Source organism: Oncorhynchus clarkii, chromosome 9 (genome assembly GCF_045791955.1).
Source record: "Oncorhynchus clarkii lewisi isolate Uvic-CL-2024 chromosome 9, UVic_Ocla_1.0, whole genome shotgun sequence".
Taxonomy (NCBI): Eukaryota; Metazoa; Chordata; class Actinopteri; order Salmoniformes; family Salmonidae; genus Oncorhynchus; species Oncorhynchus clarkii.
Genome location: NC_092155.1, coordinates 44,788,439 through 44,810,030, shown reverse-complemented (window position 1 = coordinate 44,810,030; position 21,592 = coordinate 44,788,439). Strand labels below are relative to the sequence as shown.

At 41.1% G+C, this 21,592-nt stretch overlaps 1 protein-coding gene across 2 annotated transcripts; it reads right to left on the bottom strand.

Annotated features, from left to right (window-relative positions):
- Positions 1 to 358: 358 nt before the first annotated feature.
- LOC139416391 (5'-nucleotidase domain-containing protein 2-like) lies at positions 359 to 21,477 on the bottom strand. Of its 2 annotated transcripts, none has more exons than XM_071164959.1 (14): positions 20,989 to 21,477; positions 20,286 to 20,470; positions 20,098 to 20,172; positions 19,904 to 19,959; positions 19,678 to 19,771; positions 17,416 to 17,544; positions 9,875 to 9,935; positions 9,068 to 9,170; positions 6,399 to 6,500; positions 6,182 to 6,263; positions 2,637 to 2,723; positions 2,296 to 2,436; positions 1,948 to 2,012; positions 359 to 1,795 (listed from the first exon to the last, which is right to left on the bottom strand). In XM_071164959.1, the coding sequence occupies exons 1-14, from the start codon at positions 21,341 to 21,343 to the stop codon at positions 1,534 to 1,536; spliced, it is 1,797 nt and encodes a 598-aa protein (XP_071021060.1). In that variant the 5' UTR covers positions 21,344 to 21,477; the 3' UTR covers positions 359 to 1,533. The 2 variants fall into 2 exon arrangements, with proteins under 2 accessions (XP_071021060.1, XP_071021061.1); XM_071164960.1 differs by having other exon boundaries at positions 359 to 1,756.
- Positions 21,478 to 21,592: the final 115 nt, after the last annotated feature.

Genomic DNA, 21,592 nt, shown 5'->3' with positions numbered 1-21,592 from the left:
GCAAGTCAGTTAAGAAAAAAAATCATATTTACAATGAAGGCCAACTCTTGTGATACAGCCTGGAATCGAACCAGGGTCTGTAGTGATGCAGTGCCTTAGACCGCTGCGCCACTCGGGAGCCCTTGAGCCTTCTTGGATGGGCACTTCTAATGTAACTATGGCAGCACCTAAGGGGCTTGAATTTTCAAGCTTCACCATTAGATATGGCAGAACACTGAGCCAATCACGGCGCAACTCGAGAACATTACCAACCCCAACGCTCCGTATTTTCCACTGGCTGCCCCACCACCACAGAAAGCACTGCTGAAACACCTGCATTTGAGCTGCCTTACACAAGAAAGCAAAAAAATAGACCATGTTTGTATGCAGCTTTATTAACTCAATGATTATTATATTTTTTTTTTTTTACAATGTTTGCAAAGTGATATGTGACACGTAATTACATGCAAAACAGGCTAAAAGAGTGGGGCTTAAAACAGGTGGGGCTCTCACCTACCCTGAATGACGGGTCACCACTGGCTGTCCCACAGAGACAGAGACAGACAGCCAGGAGCAAATATATAAACCATTACCACACATTTGTCAGCTAAATTACACTTTTATATCGTATAACTTAACTCTCATTTATGAGAGGGAGATACCCTATTTGTATTGTTGTTTCAGCAGTCATATTTGGTACTCTTAACTCATTTATTACTTTGAAGTGACACAAATGGATAATTAAGCTTTTGAGCAACAAAAGATGTGATATTTCATTTGAGACTTAAAAGTTTTGCAGTATAAAGGACTTGCATTAGCCTATATTGTATTATTGACAAACAAAAACATGTATGATGTGTAACTATTTGCCATTTCAAAGTGTTAACTCATGGTTGCAAAAATGCCACCGATTCAAGTTTGACCCAAAATAGATTTCTAGTGACTGCAACAACTTAGCTTGCCCTGAACCATACTGCAATGTGAATGGTCGTACTCAAATACAGTAACAGCCAAGACTATACACCAATAAACTTATAACCCAATAAACTTATAACACCATTACTCATAACTCAAACTAATGAGGTCATTAAATCAGTCTGTTACAGTGAGGAGGCTACATGGTTAAAATGAGAGAAAAAAAAAGAAGAGTTATCAAGTAACAGATATCCGCACCATGTACAAACAGTTATTGTTCAAATTGTTTTGGTTTTTAATTACAAGTTGCAACCTCAACTTATCTAACCTAAAAAGTAACGAAAGGCTTAACCCGTTAAATGCACCAAGTGATGTTGGGTAACTTGAATCGCCAGATAGTTTACTATTACTGTATGCTGGTTCAGAGGGGTTGGGTTAAATACGGAAGACACATTTCGGTTGAATGCATTCAGTTGTGTGACTGACTAGGTATCCCCTTTTCCCTTCCTTTTCACTTTACCTACTGGCATACAACAACCCAGGAGGTGGCACTCATGATCTGTGCACCATGCCCCAATTCTCCTTACTCCCGGCATAGCTTCAGTTCCTGCCTCTTTATATCAAGTTCCCTCAGTGCCCTCAGCGGATGTGAGCCATCTCCTCCAGAAAGGGAGTCTTCATGCAGCCAGTGCAAAGCTGGTCCATCCACAGGGGCGCCTCGTGCTGCAGGGGGGTGCGACGAGGGTAGAAGGTGTAGGATAGGTCGTAGTTGAGCAGACAGCTGATGGATGCCATGTAGAGGTCAGAGAAGCGACACAGGCGACGGGAGAAGAAGGTGGGGTTGTGGCAGGTGCGGAAAATGCTGCCAAAGTGAGGGTTGAACAGGTTCTTGGTCACAGCTCTGAGGGGGAAAATGAAAGAAAGGGCCGAAGGAAGCTCATAGGTCTGTACGAAGCTTGCCAAGTCAAAATTACACTGAATCCTTAAGGTCTGACTAGCTGTCCGACGGTTTTGATAAATGAAGTACAATTTATCTACTATAACTAGACTCACCGAAGCTCTTCTCTTTCCTTCAACCAATCCTGTAGAACTTCCTTTGACTTTGGATCTCGATGCATCTGCACAGGTTCAATAAAAAATGTTTTACTTGAATACTTTCATCTCAACATTCAAGAAAAACATGGTGTCAAGTGTCTCCATTCTCAATTGCATGGCTGATGGGTAGCAAAATCATTATATTAGCTTGTTGTAGTCATGTTTTTTGCGTGGGTACAATTGATTGGGAATACATCCCATAAAGGCAAGGGACCCGTCATGGTAAATGCAAGACGTGTAACTTAACCTATTGCTTTGATCTCACAGCTTGCTGAGTTCTATGTGGTAAAATGCCCAATAGTGTACCTGCATGCGTTCCAGTAGACCGGTGAGTGCCTGCAGCCAGGTGAGGCTTTGTGCATACTGCTCCGTATTCACCACCCTGGTCTCCACCTCCAGCTCTGGTACTATGGCCCCTGTCCGCCAGCCGTGACGCAGCATCAGGTCCTGCAGGAGAGCATGAGTAGTCAGCCCAGCACAACGATTTGCCACAGCATGCCACAAGTTATTACATTGTAAGCACAACAATGCGAGGCACAGTCCTTGAAACACAATCAATTCATGTGTGCATTTCTTGTGTTCTGAAATCACATTTACACTGCCTATATCAGTAACCAAAAATTCTGACATAATATAGTATGACTCACTGCCAAGTCACTGTACAGATGATCTCCAAAGTAGAGCACCTTGGATCCCCCCCATCCCGTGAGCCTGAGAAAGTCAAACAGGTTGCCCTACAACAAGGAGACAGCATAATGAATGTCACTAGGAAAGATGATTAAAAGGTCCAATGCAGCCATTTTGATCTCAATATCAAATCATTTCTGGGTAACAATTAAGTACCTTTCTGTGATTGTTAAAAAATAAAAATGGTTAAAAAAAATGAACAAAAATAACTTTTTTTTAGCAAAGAGCAATTTCTCAAGCAAGAATTTAGATTGACCACTCCGAGACAGTCCTGAATGGGGAGGGGAAAACGAGAAAAAAAAATACGTATTGGCAGAAAGGTTTGGAACACTTTCTAATTGGTCTATGAACTAATTTAATCGCCTGGCCTACCAGGCAGGCCAAAACCCCATCCCACCAAAAACAGGCAAACATTTCAGGTGATCTTTTCAGACAGCTCTTACACTAAAAGGGCATTATCATAATTGTCATAATATTATTCCAATCTCATAGTGTGGACATATACACTGAGTGCAAAAAAACATTAAGGACACCTTCTCTATCGATGACAGACTGACCAGGTGAAAGCTATGATCCCTTGTTAAATCAACTTCTATCAGTGTAGATTAAGGGGAAGAGACAGGTTAAAGAAGGATTGTTAATCCTTGAGACAACTGAGACATGGATTGTGTATGTGTGCCATTCAGTGGGTGAATGGGCAAGACAAAATATTTAAGTGCCTTTGAACGGGCTATGGTAGTTGGTGCCAGGTGCACTGGTTTGTGCTGTGTTATTCATAATTAACAGTTTTGTGTGTATCAAGAATGGTCCACCACCCAAAAGACATCCAGACAATTTGACACAACTGTGGGAAGCATTGCAGTCAATATGGGCCAGCATCCCTGTGGAATGCTTTCAACACCTTGTAGACTCCATGCCCCGACGAATTGAGGCTGTTCTGAGGGCAAAAGGGGGGGGGTGGAACTCAATATTAGGAAGGTGTCCTTAAAATGTTTTGTACACTCAGTGTATATGAAAACACACATTTGACTACACTGGGCCTTTAAGTTGTAATGCTTGAAGTAAAAACAGGAGGAAATAAGGCAAAAAAAGACTGTGGATTGGCAGAACTATAACATGACTAATGACAATTAATATAAAGATGTGGTCTTCCACCAAATTCTGCTGAGGCCTTCTCAGCAGACAACTATTGGCCTGGACTGTGGGTCAATCTGCCAATGATGTTGGCAGTGCTCTTAGGGAGAGAGGAAAAGTACTGCATGGTTACCATGTCCTACTGTGGCAATTAGGGTTGCAAAGCTACTGGTCATTTACCAAAGTTAACAGAATGAACAGGTAATCTATGTCAATTTATGGTAACTTCAGTAATTCATACTTGAATAACAAAAAAATGTATTCATATATTGAAGACATTTTTTCAATCTGTGTCCATGTGTTTCATGTGGATAGACCATATGGTTCAAGAGGAACTTTACTTTTTTCCCCAAATGCCACCAGTTTGGTGAAAAAACATTTACAATAAAGACATATTGACATAGTAAAATAAATCTGTGTAATAAATTAAGGATATTTCATGCTGAAACCCTCATATTAAAACACCAATGGTATTCACCAAGTTGATAGTTTATATTTAGGATAATGCTTTACAGTTTTGTCATTCAAATGTTTAGTTTAAAATCATCTCATTTGATTATTTTATATTTACATGTGACAAGACCACACAGAGGGCCAGAGATAATTACAGTAATCTGAAGTACCCAAAAAGGCCACACAAGATATAATCTGATAAAACACAAATAAAAACTTTAAAGTCACCCAGATTCTGGTAGTTTACAGGTAAACTTTGTTATTGTCCAGTAATATACCCTCCATTTGCAACCCTAGAGGCAATACATGTCACAGCATCAAAATATAATCCACTTTTCACTAAACCTGATCCATTTTCAGCTACAACAGGGAACTAACTTCAAGGACAAGACTAACATCTTTGCGTAGACTTCAAAGGCCATCTTTGTAAGACCAGCATTACTCAGACTAGGGACATTTGATTCAGGTTGATTAAATAGTAACTTGGACTAAAGGTTCCACACATCATTAGTCTTGCAACACCAAGGTTGTGGGTTCGATTCCCATGGGGGACCAGTGTGCAAAAGTACGTAAATGTATGCACTCACTACTGTAAGTCGCAATGGATAAGAGCATCAGCTAAATGACTAAAATGTAAAAATGTTATGCCATTCCAATCATGTCATTCATTTCCCACAGTAAAAGGATCAAATGCGACATTGACATTGTGAATCTCACAAATGACCACTACCTGGAACGCAAGTGCTGGTACACAACTACCCCACGACAAAGTGAAAATGTATTTAAAAAAAAAAAACGTATTTACATGCAGTAATTATTCAGACTCATTGCTATGAGACTTGAAATTGAACTCAGGTGCATCCTGTTTCCATTACATCATCCTTGAGCCGATTCTACTTGATTGGAGTCCACCTGTGGTAAGTTCAATTGATTGGACATGATTTGGAAAGGCACACACCTGTCTATATAAGGTCCCAAAGGTGACAGTGTATGTTAGAGCTAAAACCAAGCCATGGGGTGGAAGGAATTGTCCATAAAGCTCCGGAACAGGATTGTGTTGAGGCACAAATCTGGGGAAGGGTACCAAAATATTTCTGCAACATTGAAGGTCCCCAAGAACAGTTGCCTCCATCATTCTTAAATGGAATGCATTTGGGACCACCAAGACTCTTCCTAGTGGTGGGCGCCCGGCCAAACTGAGCAATCAGGGGAGAAGGGCCTTGATCAGGGAGGTGACCAAGACACCGATGGTCACTCTGACAGTGTCAAATCTGGAGGAAACCTGGCACTATCCCTATGGTGAAGCATGGTGGTGGCAGCATCATGCTGTGGGGAGGTTTTTCAGCGGCAGAGACCAGGAGACTAGTCAGGATCGAGGGAAAGATGAACGGAGCAAAGTACAGAGAGATCCTTGATGAAAACCTGCTACAGAGTGCTCAGGACCTCAGACTGGGACCAATGTTCACCTTCCAACAGCGACCCTAAGCACACAGCCAAGACAACGCAGGAGTGGCTTCGGGTCAAGTCTCTGAATATCTTTGAGTGGCCCAGCCAGAGCCCGGACTTGATCGAAAATCTCTGGAGAGATGTGAAAACAGCTGTGCAGCGACACTCCCCATCCAACCTAACAGCGCTTGAAGGATCTGCAGAGAATGGGAGAAACTTCCCAAATACAGATATGCCAAGCTTGTAGCGTCATACATGATATTTCAGGGGGGTTTTCTTCATATATTCGCTAAAATAAAATGTTTGCTTTGTCATTATGGGGTAGTGTGTCTAGATTGAGGGGAAAAAAATGATTTAATTCATTTTAGAATAAGGCTGTAATGTAACAAAATGTAGAAAAGGTCAAGAGGTCTGAATACTTTCTGAATGCACTGTATAAAGTAATATTTCTGGGTAATGTCTCCGCTCCTACCTGTTTGTAGATCTGGCCCTTATCCAAGCTCTTGATCTTGTCCCACTGAAGGTCCCCGTTGCCATCCAAACGTCTGAAAGGTCTGCAAGTAGAAAATGTGATCAGGTCACAAATACCTGAACAGTGTGTAGAATGCTCTCATTTTCTCTCATAGACCAAGGTTATAGAATTTAGACACTTCTTGGTTGGGAGTATAAAGATAGAGTCTCAGACTTACTTGCCACAGTTGTTGAAGAAGTGTGGTTTGTCAGCTTGAACAATGACAACATCAAAAAAGTCCCTCCAGTCCTTTCCTACCATGTATTTCATCCCTTTGTCTCTAAATAAAATCGGAAAACAGCTGGTTAGTGAACAACCACCAAATGTACAGTTACTGTTGAGAGCTGAAAGTGCCCACAGATGGCACATCCATAAGGTTAACCATTTTTACAAATAAAAGCAAAGCTTCCCCCGAAAGTCAATTGAATTAAAATTGCCAAAATTATATAACCTAATTACCTACACCTGTGTATGCAGAAATAAATAAAATCATTCAAAATAGGCTACTACACCAGAAAGCATGATTTGGCCACAGAGGAACATTAGCGTCTTTAAAATAAAATAAATAAGCTGTGGATTGTTTAAATCACATTGCCTAAAGTCGTAAGGGCCCGCAATTTGGGCAGCATGCGCGGCAAATACCAAATAGATGATTGTCAAGTTACAACTGTCAGCGAGAGGTAGCCAGGCATATCGCAATATTTCCGAATACAATCGTGAGAAAACCTACTTTGGAAGGCAAATTGCTATATTGCTGTAAAGATAAGACAATAAAAATCCTCATCTGTCTTTTAGTTATCAAAATTCTCAACTAAATTGAGCGACCAGTATAGCCTATTTTATTGGCACCAGAAGAGAGCACAGGCCATATCCCCAGTGAGTGCGCATATTCACTCTATCATTGTTGGATCAGAGCCACATGAGTTTGTTTTTGGACAATAATTTCCTCCTCCAAGTTAGATGGACATCATATTGTATTTGTGTCTCCCCTTCTCATAGGCCTATTCTATGGATCAAGCAACGTTGTTTTTATTGATCTGTTTGTCAGCAGAGTCAGATTACACTGTAAGTTGATGTATGAAAACATTCTGCTAATGCCTCTAGTCATATAAAGTGTAGTAGGATTGCATGAGATATGTTTATAAAAAAAGGCCAAATTCTTCCCGTGCAAAGAAAGGATAATCTACAATAGCATAGATCTACTCTACAACGCGCTCAGCCTTGCATTGAACAGTATTTTCTGCGAACAGTGATCGAGTTATATCATTAGCCTAAATTATGACTATCCAATCTACTCATCACATTACGAATAGTAGGCTCTCTTACATAAGTCTGCAAATGCGAGGATGCATGGAATAATTTATTATAAAAGTGCATTTTTATGGTGAACATGCGCTTCCCCAAACAACTTGAAAGCGCACACCGCCGCCTTTGCCTGAATGTACAGCATCAGTCAAAAGTTTGGACACACCTACTCATTCAAGGGTTTTTCTTCATTTTTACTATTTTCTATATTGTAGAATAATAGTGAAGACATCAAAACTATGAAATAACACATATGGAATCATGTTGTAACCAAAAAAAAGTGTTAAACAAATCAGAATATATTTTATATTTGAGATTCTTCAAAATAGCCATCCTTTGCCTTGACAGCTTTGCACACTCTTGGTATTCTCTCAACCAGCTTCATTAGGTAGTCACCTGGAATGCATTTCAATTAACAGGTGTGGCTTAAAAGTTAATTTGTGGAATTTCTTTCCTTCTTAATGCTTTTGAGACAATCAGTTGTATTGTGACAAGGTAGGGGTGGTATACAGAAGATAGCGCTTGGTGGCTATGATGAAACTGGCTCTCATGAGGACCGCCACAGGAAAGGAAGATCCAGAGTTAAGTGGATAAGTTAATTAGAGTTACCAGCCTCAGAAATTGCAGCCCAAATAAATGCTTCAGAGTTCAGGTAACAGACACATCTCAACATCAACTGTTGAGGGGACTTCGTGAATCAGGCCTTCAGTCTAATTGCGGCAAAGAAACCACTGCTAAAGAACACCAATAAGAAGAAGAGACTTGCTTTGGCCAAGAAACATGAGCAATGGACATTAGACCGGTGGAAATCTGTCCTTTGGTCTGATGAGTCCAAATTTGAGATTTTTGGTTCCAACCACGGTGTCTTTGTGAGACGCAGAGTAGGTGAACGGATGATCTCTGCATGTGTGGTTCCCACCGTGAAGCATGGAGGTGGTGGTAATAGTGCTTTGCTGGTCATACGGTCAGTGATTTATTTAGAACACCATTTATTTAGAATTTAGAATGCCATCCCATCTAGTTTGTGCTTTGTTTTTCAACAGGACAATGACCCAACACACCTCCAGGCTGTGTAAGGGCTATTTGACCAAGAACGAGAGTGATGCGTGCTGCATCAGATGACCTGTCCTCCACAATCACCTGACCACAACCCAATTGAGATGGTTTGGGATGAGTTGGACCGCAGAGTGAAGGAAAAGCAGCCAACAAATGCTCAGGATATGTGGGAACTCCTTCAAGACTGTTGGAAAAGCTTTCCATGTGAAGCTGGTTGAGAGAATGCCAAGAGTAAAGCTGTCATCAATGCAAAGGGTGGCTACTTTGAAAATATAACATTTTTGCTTAACACTTTTTGGTTACCACATGATTTCATATGTGTTATTTCCTAGTTCTAATGTCTTCACTATTTTTGTACAATGTAGAAAATAGTAAAAATAAAGAAACCCTTGAATGAGTATCTGTGTCCATACTTTTGACTGGTACTATATATATATCTCTGATTTATTTAACTGTCAGTTTGATTTGGTTGATGGTGACACTTACACAAAGCTAAATGGGCTGTTGGTTATAAGGAAGAGCTTCTTGCCATGGCTGGCCAGACGGTGCAGAACTGCATATGTCTCATCTCCTCTGAGAATATATTTATCTGTGGGAGGGAGATGAAAGGGTCAATTCAGACAGGAATATACCCTTCCCTTGAGTACTTCTCAAGTATGTAAATATTCCACTTCCGTCAGAACGTGTTGTCCTTTGGAAGAAACGGATAGCTTTGTCCAGTGGGAAACAGTCATGTAGCTTTTAAGCAAAATACAAAAGGTATTTAAAGTAATTGTGAGACTGGTACAGCAGAGTATAAAGAGACATATTATACTGTCTTGAAATGCCCTCTCCTCTCAATTCCTGACAAACCTGAACTCCGTAAACACATCTTTAAACAAAACTTATTAACATTATAAATTGTCAAGGGTACAGTCATTTTTTTGTACACTTTAAAAAAAAAGTATGTTCATATTTTTGATCAATTATCTTGACTTACCCTTAGCAATGGTTTTGGAAGAATCAGATTTAAAATACTTGAAAAATATTAGTACTTCTTATCTTATCATAACCCCAAAACTATTATCTGCAGGGCAGTTAAATTGCTCTCCTGTTTATGTTTTCAAATACAGAGAAATAAACAGTGGATCAAGACAACACTGCTTTTTATTTAGGGGATTTTAACAATGTTCTGTTTAAAATAACCTGCAATCTGGGCATGGGTGAGATGGGGAGCATCCAATACAAACAAATGAGATTTAATGTCTAAAACTGAAGATGAAAATATATATATATATATATAGTACATCTCACCCAAGTCTTGCATTATCCACTTGTACATGTAGCCTTTGATATGCACCATTCCAATGGCATCCTAAGGAAAATGAAAAGAGTGTGGATAAGCTCAACTTTCACTGAGAATGTTTGTATACAGTTGTCTTGCTCAAGGTCTAAAATACATTTCTGACCGAACACTTTTGTGGGCTTACTACTCCAACCTAAAAGGACATTTAACCAGCCACGTTTTTCCTCTCTTGGGAGAGATCCATTGAATGTTTGCGGAGTGTGCTGTAAAGATCTAGCATTCCTGGAATCTTGCCACTCACTTCTGTAACTGGGAAGTGCAGTTTGTTCAGAATCAATCATAGACATCATAGAATCAATCATAGAATCAGCAACTTAACAAAACAAGGCCTGGTTCGATGTGGGTGTGTTATGTTCGCTATATTAATTTATATAAATGTTTTTTTTGCAGGGGTGATCTTAGTCACACAATTTTACATATTGGTAAGGTGCTTGGTGTAGTACTTTCAAGTAGCTGCACTCAGGACTGATTTCTGAGAACATGTCTACAACTTCATCGGCAAGCTGTAAAACTATCGTAAATAATGCACAAGCTACATGCTGTTCATCAAATCAAATTTGATTTGTCACATGTGCCGAATTCAACACCTTAGTGAAATGCTTACAAGCCCTTAAATCAACAATGCAGTTAAGAAAAATACCTAATAAAAAAAGTAACAAATATTTAAAGAGCAGCAGTAAAATAACAATAGCGAGGCTATAATCAGGGGGTACCGCTACAGAGTCAATGTGCGGGGGCACCGGCTTCGAGGTAATTGAGGTAATATATACACATGTGGGTAGAGTTATTAAAGTGATTTATGCATAACAGAGCGTAGCAGCAGTGTAAAAGGGGGGGGGGGGGGGGTGCAAGTAGTCTGGGTAGCCATTGATTACATGTTCAGTAGACTTCTGGCTTGGGGGTAGAAGCTGTTTAGAAGCCTCCTGGACCTAGACTTTAGCGCTCCGGTACCGCTTTCCATGCGGTAGCAGAGAGAACAGTCTATGACTGGGGTGGCTGACAAGTCTGACAATTTTACGGCCTTCCTCTGACACCGCCTGGTATAGAGGTCCTGGATGGCAGGAAGCTTGGCCCCAGTGATGTACTGGGCCGTACGCACCACCCTCTGTAGTGTCTTGCGGTCGGAGGCCGAGCAGTTGCCATACCATGCAGTGATGCAACGAGTCAGGATGCTCTCAGAGGTGCAGCTGTCGAACCTTTTGAGGATCTGAGGACCCATGACAAATCTTTTCAGTCTCCTGAGGAGGAATAGGTCCTCTTGCCCTCTTCACAACTGTCTTGGCATGCCTGGACCATGTTCATTTTAGATGTGGACACCAAGGAACTTGAAGCTCTCATCCTGCTACACAACAGCCTCATAGATGAGAATGGGGGGGGCACTTGGTCCTCCTTTTCCTGTAGTCCACAATCATCTCCTTTGTCTTGATCACGTTGAGGGAGAGGTTGTTGTCATGGCACCACACGACCAGGTCTCTGACCTCCTCCCTATATGCTGTCTCGTTGTTTTTGGTCATCAGGCCTACCACTGTTGTGTCATCTGCAAACTTAATGGTGTTGGAGTCGTGCCTGGCCATGCAGTCATGATTGAACAGGGAGTACAGGAGGGGACTGAGCACGCACCCCTGAGGGCCCCCCATGTAAAGGATCGGCATGGCGGATGTGTTGTTACCTACCCTTACCACCTGGGGGCGGCCCATCAGGAAGTCCAGGATCCAGTTGCAGAGGGAGGTGTTTAGACCCAGGGTCCTTAGCTTTGTGATGAGCTTTGAGGGCACTATGGTTTTGAACGCTGAGCTGTAGTCAAAGAATAGCATTCTCACATAGGTGTTCCAGGTGTGAAAGGGCAGTGTGGAGGGCAATAGAGATTGCGTCATCTGTGGATCTGTTGGGGTGGCATGCAAATTGGAGTGGGTCTAGGGTTTCTGGGCTAATGGTGTTGATGTGAGCCATGAACGGCTTTTCAAAGCACTTCATGGCTACAGACGTGAGTGCTACGGGTCGGTAGTAATTTAGGCAGGTTACCTTAGTGTTCTTGGGCAGGGTCTATGGAGGTCTGCTTGAAACATGTTGGTTTATAGACTCAAACAGGGAGAGGTTGAAAATGTCAGTAAAGACAGCAGAGTACACGTCCTGGTAATCCGTCTGGCCCTGAGGCCTTGTGAATGTTGACCTGTTTAAATGTCTTACCCACATCAGCTGCAGAGAGCATGATCACAAAGTCATCAGTTGGTGCTCTCATGCATGTTTCAATGTTACTTGCCTCAAAGCGAGCATAGAAAGGAATTTAGCTCATCTGGTAGGCTTGTGTCACTGGGCAGCTCACGGCTGTGCTTCCCTTTGTAGTCTGTGATAGTGTTGAATGTAGCAGGGTTTGCAAACTGTCTGTTTGATGGTTTGTCGGAGGGCATAGTGGGGCTTCTATAAGCTTCCGGGTTAAAGTCCCGCTCCTTGAAAGCGGCAGCTCTACCCTTTAGCTCAGTGCGGATGTTGCCTGTAATCCATGGCTTCTGGTTGGGTTTGTACGGACAGTCACTGTGGGGACGACGTCGTCGATGCACTTATTTATGAAGTCAGTGACTGATGTGGTGTACTCATCAATGCCATCAGAAGACTCCCTGAACATATTCCAGCCTGTGCTAGCAAAACAGTCCTGTAGTTTAGCATCTGCTTCATCTGACCACTTCTTTATTGACCGAGTCACTGGTGCTTCCTGCTTAAATTTTTGCTTGAAAACAGGAATCAGGAGGATAGAATTATGGTCAGATTTTCCAAATGGGGGGCGAGGGAGAGCTTTGTACGCGTCTTTGTGTGTGGAGTAAAGGTTGTCTAGAGTTTCTCTCTCTCTGGATGCATATTTAACATGTAAAACGGATTTAAGTTTCCCTGCATTTAAGTCCCCGGCCACTAGGAGCGCCACCTCTGGATGAGCGTTTTTGCTTATGGCAGTATACAACTCATTGGGTGCGGTTTTAGTGCCAGCATCGGTCTGTGGTGGTATGTAGACCGCTACAAAAAAATACAGATAAAAACTCTCTTCGTAGATAGTGTGGTCTACAGCTTATCATGAGATGCTCTACCTCAGGCGAGCAAAACCTTGAGACTTCTTAGATATACGTCCTTTTAGTTCATCCAATTTATTTTCCAGGGATTGTATGTTGGCCGGTAGTACGGATGGCTAGGGCAGATAAGCCACTCGTCGGCAGATCCTCCAAGGGACCCCGATCTCTTTCCACAATATCTTTTCTGTCTCTTTCTCCTGCAAATGACAGGAATGAGGGCCTGTTCTGGTGTCTGGAGTAAATCCCTCTCGTCCTACTCAAAGAGAAATTCTTTGTCCAGTTCAATCACTGTTCTGATTTCCGGAAGCTCTTTTCGGTCATAAGAGATTGTAGCAGCAACTTTATGTACAAAATACGTTTTTAAAAAATGAACAAAATAGCACGGTTTGTTAAGAGCCCATGAAATGACAGCCATCCTCTCCGGTGCCATCAAACCATTATCATCACCCAAAACCACGAGCTAGCTAAGTTCCATCTGTGTTTGTCAATGAAGCTAGCTAGTAGCTAGCAGGCACATTGAGCAGCAGGCCACGTTAACTAAATCAACTTATCAAGTCACTGTCGAGTAGCAAAGAGCTTCGGTGACGTTTTGTTTTGAACGTTCTCACTATCTATTACCGGAGTGAGAGGCTGTCTGGCAGTGCTTAATAGGAAATCATGTTACAAAATAGGTTGTGGTGGGACACAAGGGGGCCATACTTGCCAACATTAGAAAAGTTTAGGTTTAAACTTTCTCTCAGTCTTAAAATGGGCATCAGTCAATTAAAATCATCGACGTAGTTGCATGTGATTAAAAGCTGTTGTCATTACATAACCTGGCACATTTAGCCCTATGCTAACTTTAGCAGGTGGCAGTGATTATTTTCTTGTAACAAATCCTGCATCAGCCGATCAAAAATCTTAGACTTTATATCCACCAACCAATGACATTTCTTAGAATAGGTCAACATGGCCACCAGAGGGCTATTTTAAACCTTCAAATTCAAGGTTTACTTTTGTTCCGCTTGGTCCTTCTTATGTGTTGGAGTGCCAATATTGCATGATGCCTCGTTGACCTGACAAAATTCAAAAAGGCACATTTTCATATATAATGACAAAATCCCACATTGTTGCTCATCTGTTTCACTGTGGTTTTAGAGTCAAAGCGGTTGACTAAAACCAGTGCACATTAACCGTGGGTTCGAGCCCACTCGCATAAAGCATTTTTGTTAAAGAAAACACTGTTCACCTCTGGTACTCGATGCTCGATTCAAATAACACGTGACAAAGTGGATGATTATAAAAATGCATATGAAACATTGTACATGTAAACTGTAGCCTACACATCTATGCAATTTGGTGACCAAATTGACCTATTTTAAGAAATGGCATTTGTTGGTAGATATAAAGTCTAAGATATTTGATAGGCTGATGCAGAGATTGATGATAAAAAAGATTGTGGGGGCTGTTTTGTTTGACTTCAGTTCAGCTTTTGACATGATTGATCAGTCTGCTGCTGGAAAAACCTGTGTGTAATGGCTTTACATCCCCTACTATATTGTGGATAAGGAGTTACCTGTCTAACAGAACACAGAGGGTGTTCTTTAATGGAAGCCTCTCCAAAATAATCCAGGTAGAATCAGGAATTCCCCAGGGAAGCTGTCTAGGCCCCTTACTTTTTTCTATCTTTACTAACGACTTTTGAGTAAAGCCAGTGTGTCTATGTATGCGGATGACTCAACACTATACACGTCAGCTACTACAGCGACTGAAATGACTGCTACACTTAAAGAACTGCAGTTAGTTTCAGAATGGGTGGCAAAGAATAAGTTAGTCCTAAATATTTCAAAAATTAAAAGCATTGTATTTGGGACAAATCATTCACTAAACCCTAAACTTAAACTAAATATTGTAATACATCATGTGGAAATTGAGCAAGTTGAGGTGACTAAACTGCTTGGAGTAACTCTGAATTGTAAACTATCATGGTAAAAACATATTTATACAATTGTAGCTAAGATAGGGAGAAGTCTGTCCATAATAAAAGCACTGCTCTACCTTCTTAACAGCACTATCAACAAGGCAGTCTCTACAGGCTCTAGTTGTCGCACCTGGACTACTGTTCAGTTGTGTGGTCAGGTGCCACAAAGAGGGACTTAGGAAAATTGCAATTGGCTCTAAACAGGGCAGCACGGCTGGCTCTTGGATATACACAGAGAGCAAACATTAATAATATGCATGTCAATCTCTCCTAGCTCAAAGTGGAGGAGAGATAGACTTCATCACTACTTGTATTTGTGAGCGGTGTTGACATGTTTAAAGCACCGAGCCGTCTGTTTAAAAGCTTAGCACACAGCTCAGACACCCATGCATACCCCACAAGACATGCCACCAGAGGTCTCTTCACTGTCCACAACAGACTATGGGAGGCGCACATTATTACATGAAACACTATTCCACATCAAGTAACCGATGCAAACAGTAGAAATACACTTTATGGAACTGCAGGGACTGTGAAGCAACCCAAACATAGGCACAGACCCATGCATACATACATACATACATACATACATACATACATACATACATATGATAACATACACACACACAGATTTTGTGTTGTAGATATGTGGTAGTGGAGTAGGGGCCTGAGGGCACACACTTAGTGTGTTGTGAAATCTGTTATGAATGTATTGTAATGTTTTTAAAATGGTATAACTTCCTTAATTTTGCCAGACCCCAGGAAGAGTAGCTGCCTTCCTTGGTATCTGCCTTGGCAGCAGCTAATGGGGATCCATAATAAACAAACACATTTAGTTAGCAGTGCCAATAGCCTGTGAATCAGCCTGCAAGAGGGACTCCAACAAGAAACCCCTAATTAATTGTATTCATAATTTCCAAGGTTTTTGCTGCATTTCAACACAAACACAATAAATATAATTCTACACTTCAACGGGGAAAACGCATGTAAAATTCGAACCCTTGCCACAATCTGCGACAATTACGTGGAGCTAAGCACTCTACACAGAAAGCTATTTGACTAGTCAGTCAAACACACATGATCTAGTTGCTTTGATTATCAGAATGTACCATTAGACTTCTGTTAAGTACGCTTCATGGGTAAGTATTTGATCACGTGCAATTACGTCTACGATTTTAATTGGCTGATGCGCATTTTGAGACTAAACTTTTTGTCAAACTTAAATTTTTTCTAATGTTTGCAAGTATGGCCCCATGATGCTCACAAATGGCTTTGGAATGTTGACAAGTGGCAGTTGGGATGCAAGCGCGCATCGTCTCAATTCTCATTTTGCCCAAAACTGTGAAAGACTCGAGTGATCACTTATGGGCCAAGTATTGTCTTATCGTCGCTGTCTGACGAAAACCTCACGTCCAAAACATCATCTATTCAGGAAAAAAAAAAAAAAAGACCATATTATCCCATTAACAAAAATACATGAAACTTTAGAAGCTATTTTGAATACATTTTCTTCCTAGAGTCAGCATACATTAAGGGGATACTGCTTTGAATAAATAACCAAATTTAAAAGGCTAAAATGTTATCAGACAGCGACGATATGTAAACAAGTCTGAGGCACTGCGTCATGTGGGCAGGTCTGTCTCACTGCCTGTTGATTCTGCCACACAGTTGGATAGAGAGAAATCAGCGCAGTTCGCTCCATGCATGACAATTGTCCCTAGGTTTTACCATCCCGTGTTAGATGGCATGATCGAAATCAAAATACAACCCTCAAATATCCAATGAATCTAGGAATGTAACAGCTTCCCTAAATCTCGCAAAAGTGTTTTGGAAAATACTGACAATGACCAAATTGATTATAGTTACAGTTTTTGTAATTTTTTACATTAAAATCAATGTTCATTACAAATATCGAGTTCAGCAGCTATTTATAGTCAATGAGAAGATAAAATGGTATGCAACTTTTGGGTTCTCAGGACACAGATGGGGAACTTTTCACTATGTCTTGACAGCATTTGAACAGAGCCCAACACACTGGTAACGTGGCAGGCACCAAAAGCTACCTCACCGACATAGATTTGTCTTTCTTTAGCTTTCTTTAGCCCAACCTTTTCCCTTTAGACACACTAAGCATTAGTAAGTGGTTCCACTTGAAGGGGAGGGAGGGAGAGGAGGAATAAAATAGCTTTTGGCACACTGACTGACTGACACAGCATGAAAAACAAAGTTAGCCCACATTCTCAACTGCCATGCACAATGGTAGACAAAAGGAAAATTCACAGACATTGACTTCAGTGCAACAACTCAGGAGTCAGGGTGCAGCAATGAACTAAGTTAGACTTTTTAGTTAAAAGCCTTGTATTTTCAGAACCAGCTATTTGCCCACATTTGAAAACTGGTCCTACTTTGATGTCTGAATTAAAATAAAGTATTATCTTTGGATTCATGTTTTGTTGCTGAATGCACTCACCGAAACATCTTTGTAGAGATGACCAGGGTCATATTCAATGTCATTGGAGTTGAAGTAGTCATTGGCAGCTGCCAGGAGAGTCATCTCTGGGATGGAGAAAACATCCATGAACTGCTTCATCATTGGACCCTGTAAGATAACGTTAGCCCAACGGGATAGAAGACACACCAAGTTATACATATTCATGCACACCAGTCAGTTAATAGATTTTTATTCCCGTAGTATAGTATGAGAACACCGACCATTTGGTTTGGAGGGCATTTCATCAAGTGGGCAAATAAACTCAACTTCTCCCAAGGCACTGAGAGAACAGAGCAATAAATGAGTCAGACCACATCTACAGTGCCTTGCGAAAGTATTCGGCCCCCTTGAACTTTGCGACCTTTTGCCACATTTCAGGCTTCAAACATAAAGATATAAAACTATATTTTTTTGTGAAGAATTAACAACAAGTGGGACACAATCATGAAGTGGAACGACATTTATTGGATATTTCAAACTTTTTTAACAAATCAAAAACTGAAAAATTGGGCGTGCAAAATTATTCAGCCCCCTTAAGTTAATACTTTGTAGCGCCACTTTTTGCTGCGATTACAGCTGTAAGTCGCTTGGGGTATGTCTCTATCAGTTTTGCACATCGAGAGACTGAATTTTTTTCCCATTCCTCCTTGCAAAACAGCTCGAGCTCAGTGAGGTTGGATGGAGAGCATTTGTGAACAGCAGTTTTCAGTTCTTTCCACAGATTCTCGATTGGATTCAGGTCTGGACTTTGACTTGGCCATTCTAACACCTGGATATGTTTATTTTTGAACCATTCCATTGTACATTTTGCTTTATGTTTTGGATCATTGTCTTGTTGGAAGACAAATCTCCGTCCCAGTCTCAGGTCTTTTGCAGACTCCATCAGGTTTTCTTCCAGAATGGTCCTGTATATGGCTCCATCCATCTTCCCATCAATTTTAACCATCTTCCCTGTCCCTGCTGAAGAAAAGCAGGCCCAAACCATGATGCTGCCACCACCATGTTTGACAGTGGGGATGGTGTGTTCAGCTGTGTTGCTTTTACGCCAAACATAACGTTTTGCATTGTTGCCAAAAAGTTCAATTTTGGTTTCATCTGGCCAGAGCACCTTCTTCCACATGTTTGGTGTGTCTCCCAGGTGGCTTGTGGCAAACTTTAAACTACACTTTTTATGGATATCTTTAAGAAATGGCTTTCTTCTTGCCACTCTTCCGTAAAGGCCAGATTTGTGCAATATACAACTGATTGTTGTCCTATGGACAGAGTCTCCCACCTCAGCTGTAGATCTCTGCAGTTCATCCAGAGTGATCATGGGCCTCTTGGCTGCATCTCTGATCAGTCTTCTCCTTGTATGAGCTGAAAGTTTAGAGGGATGGCCAGGTCTTGGTAGATTTGCAGTGGTCTGATACTCCTTCCATTTCAATATTATCGCTTGCACAGTGCTCCTTGGGATGTTTAAAGCTTGGGAAATCTTTTTGTATCCAAATCCGGCTTTAAACTTCTTCACAACAGTATCTCGGACCTGCCTGGTGTGTTCCTTGTTCTTCATGATGCTCTCTGCGCTTTTAACGGACCTCTGAGACTATCACAGTGCAGGTGCATTTATACGGAGACTTGATTGCACACAGGTGGATTGTATTTATCATCATTAGTCATTTAGGTCAACATTGAATCATTCAGAGATCCTCACTGAACTTCTGGAGAGAGTTTGCTGCACTGAAAGTAAAGGGGCTGAATAATTTTGCACGCCCAATTTTTCAGTTTTTGATTTGTTAAAAAAGTTTGAAATATCCAATAAATGTCGTTCCACTTCATGATTGTGTCCCACTTGTTGTTGATTCTTCACAAAAAAATACAGTTTTATATCTTTATGTTTGAAGCCTGAAATGTGACAAAAGGTCTCAAAGTTCAAGGGGGCCGAATACTTTCGCAAGGCACTGTATTTCTCCAGTAGCTGGCCTAAAGTCTCCATAGGATTCTTTGTGAAAGAATGTGGTTTAGAGCAGGTCACGGACATGGTAAAACGTGTCTTATAGTTACTGCCATTGCAACTAGAATGAATTGCAATTGTGAACTATTTTACTTTAAAGATCATCACCTTTGCATGCTTTTTCAACATTTTTGTTCTATAGGTCAAATATGTTTATGCACAATCTCCGATCCTTGTCTAGCTCATCATCTAGCTCATCTGTTCAGGAAGATACAGGAAAGTGATGTCGAAGAATGTGGTGAAGTAGTGACCTTTCCATAGAAGCCACTGACTTCCTGAAGAGGGACATGGTGAGTTCCACCATAGAGCTCCAAAACCTCGTGATCTGGAACAGGCTTCAGACCCCTGTGGGAATTAACTCTCTTTCACTATGGTCTCTGGACTACAGTATTTAATCCATGACATAGCAATAGCAAAGAGTATTGTTATTAGAAAAAAACTTTTGTTTTCCATATATTCACCAAGCAAGTAACTTACCTGTATACAGTCCCCAGCTGGATGTAATGGAAGGCATCTATTTTCATCAACAGTCCCTGCACGGAAAATGATTTTATTAGTTCAACTATCATTTCACTCTAGTAAAACAAATTGTAAAACTATTCCAGCTAATTTCAAACTTTTCCTGTTGAATGTTTATACTATAAGCTTTTATACAAAAAAAAAGCACTTACCTTCTGAATGTCATAGTGGAGACCCCGTGCAGCGAAGTTGGGAATATAGTCATACTTGCTAATGCCCTCTGGATACTGTTTGGGGAGTTAAAAGAAACAATTTAACAAATTCAAATCAAACAAACGTGCATCGTGAACATTTGTATGAGAATATGAGGCAAAAAGCATCACATTTCCATCAGACACACCTTGTAGTGTTTGACAAGGAAGTCTCGAGCTGTGTTGTAGATCATTGTATCAAGAGTGTTGGAGTACAGAGCGAGTGTGTAGTCATAATCAAAGCCATAGATGTCCACTTCGTCCAAGTCAACCTCATTGTTGGCATAGATGGTGGAGGGGTTCAGTAAGTTACATACACCTGGAGGAATCAGATCTGCAGAAAAGGAGGGGGGAGACATTAAACAAAATACCAAATCTACCATGATCAGTCTTCATGAATCGTCTTCAATGCATTGTGTGGGTAAACTGAAGTCTGGACAATTTTGGGCAGTAGGGGCCTTTAAGTTAAAAATGGCCAAAGATGTATTTCATTAGGTTATGAACATTTCACTCACAGTTAGCACATCCTTCAGAGTTTATTACAGACATAATAATTGGAATGGGAGGGGGGTGTTAATAAAAAAGACTAGGTTTATTGATCAACCTGATTCTAATCAAGGGGGGAATTTTGTTACTAAAATGACAAATGAGAGGTTGAAAAGTTTCCAGAGTGTAGCAATAATAAGATGATATGGCAGGAGTCTAACATTTGTCAACTGACAACCAACAATCTATCTGGTATGGATGGAAAAACAGTATTGACAAAAGGGAAATGGGTTAGTGATTAAAAAGTTTAAGTTGGCAAAACAAACTAACATATTTCAGGCAAACTTTAACATAAAAACATCTTACCGTGCACAAGCCGTTTCATTTCATTATACCTTGACCAAAGGTAAGTCTTGGAGTCAATCTGGAGTTCTGTAGTGAATGCCCTTTCAGACAAGGTAGGCGACACCCTCTGGTTGTTGCTCGCTACGTGTCTGTGATTTGCGGGTGATGGAGAAGTTGGGATGGCTGTGGACCGTACAGGCTGGATACCTAAATCTGATCCACAACTTTGTTCATCTTCGCAGCATTTCCCTATTTGGGTGGTCGGACCTGTAGATGCCACGCTACCACAAGAAGCCACATACACTTTGCAAAGCGACGTTGACTTACTTGTCTGCCATAACGCATGGCTAAACGTTCTTATTTTTTGACAGGACATTAGTACTTGGCATTTATCAGAGTATCTTTAGAACGTTATCTCAATCCCAAAAATATGTAGTGAATAGCCTACAATAGCCACTGAGTCTGATGCACACGTAAGATCCAGTGCATATTTGACACTCCCATTGCCGGTCAGCTCTCTCGCTTCGCCTCTTCCTCTGTGGTATCAACATCCTCATCGAATCACGAGCGGTGAGACGATGACTGATTTCACGTTCAGCCTATTGTGGTGGGAAAGAATGCAGTC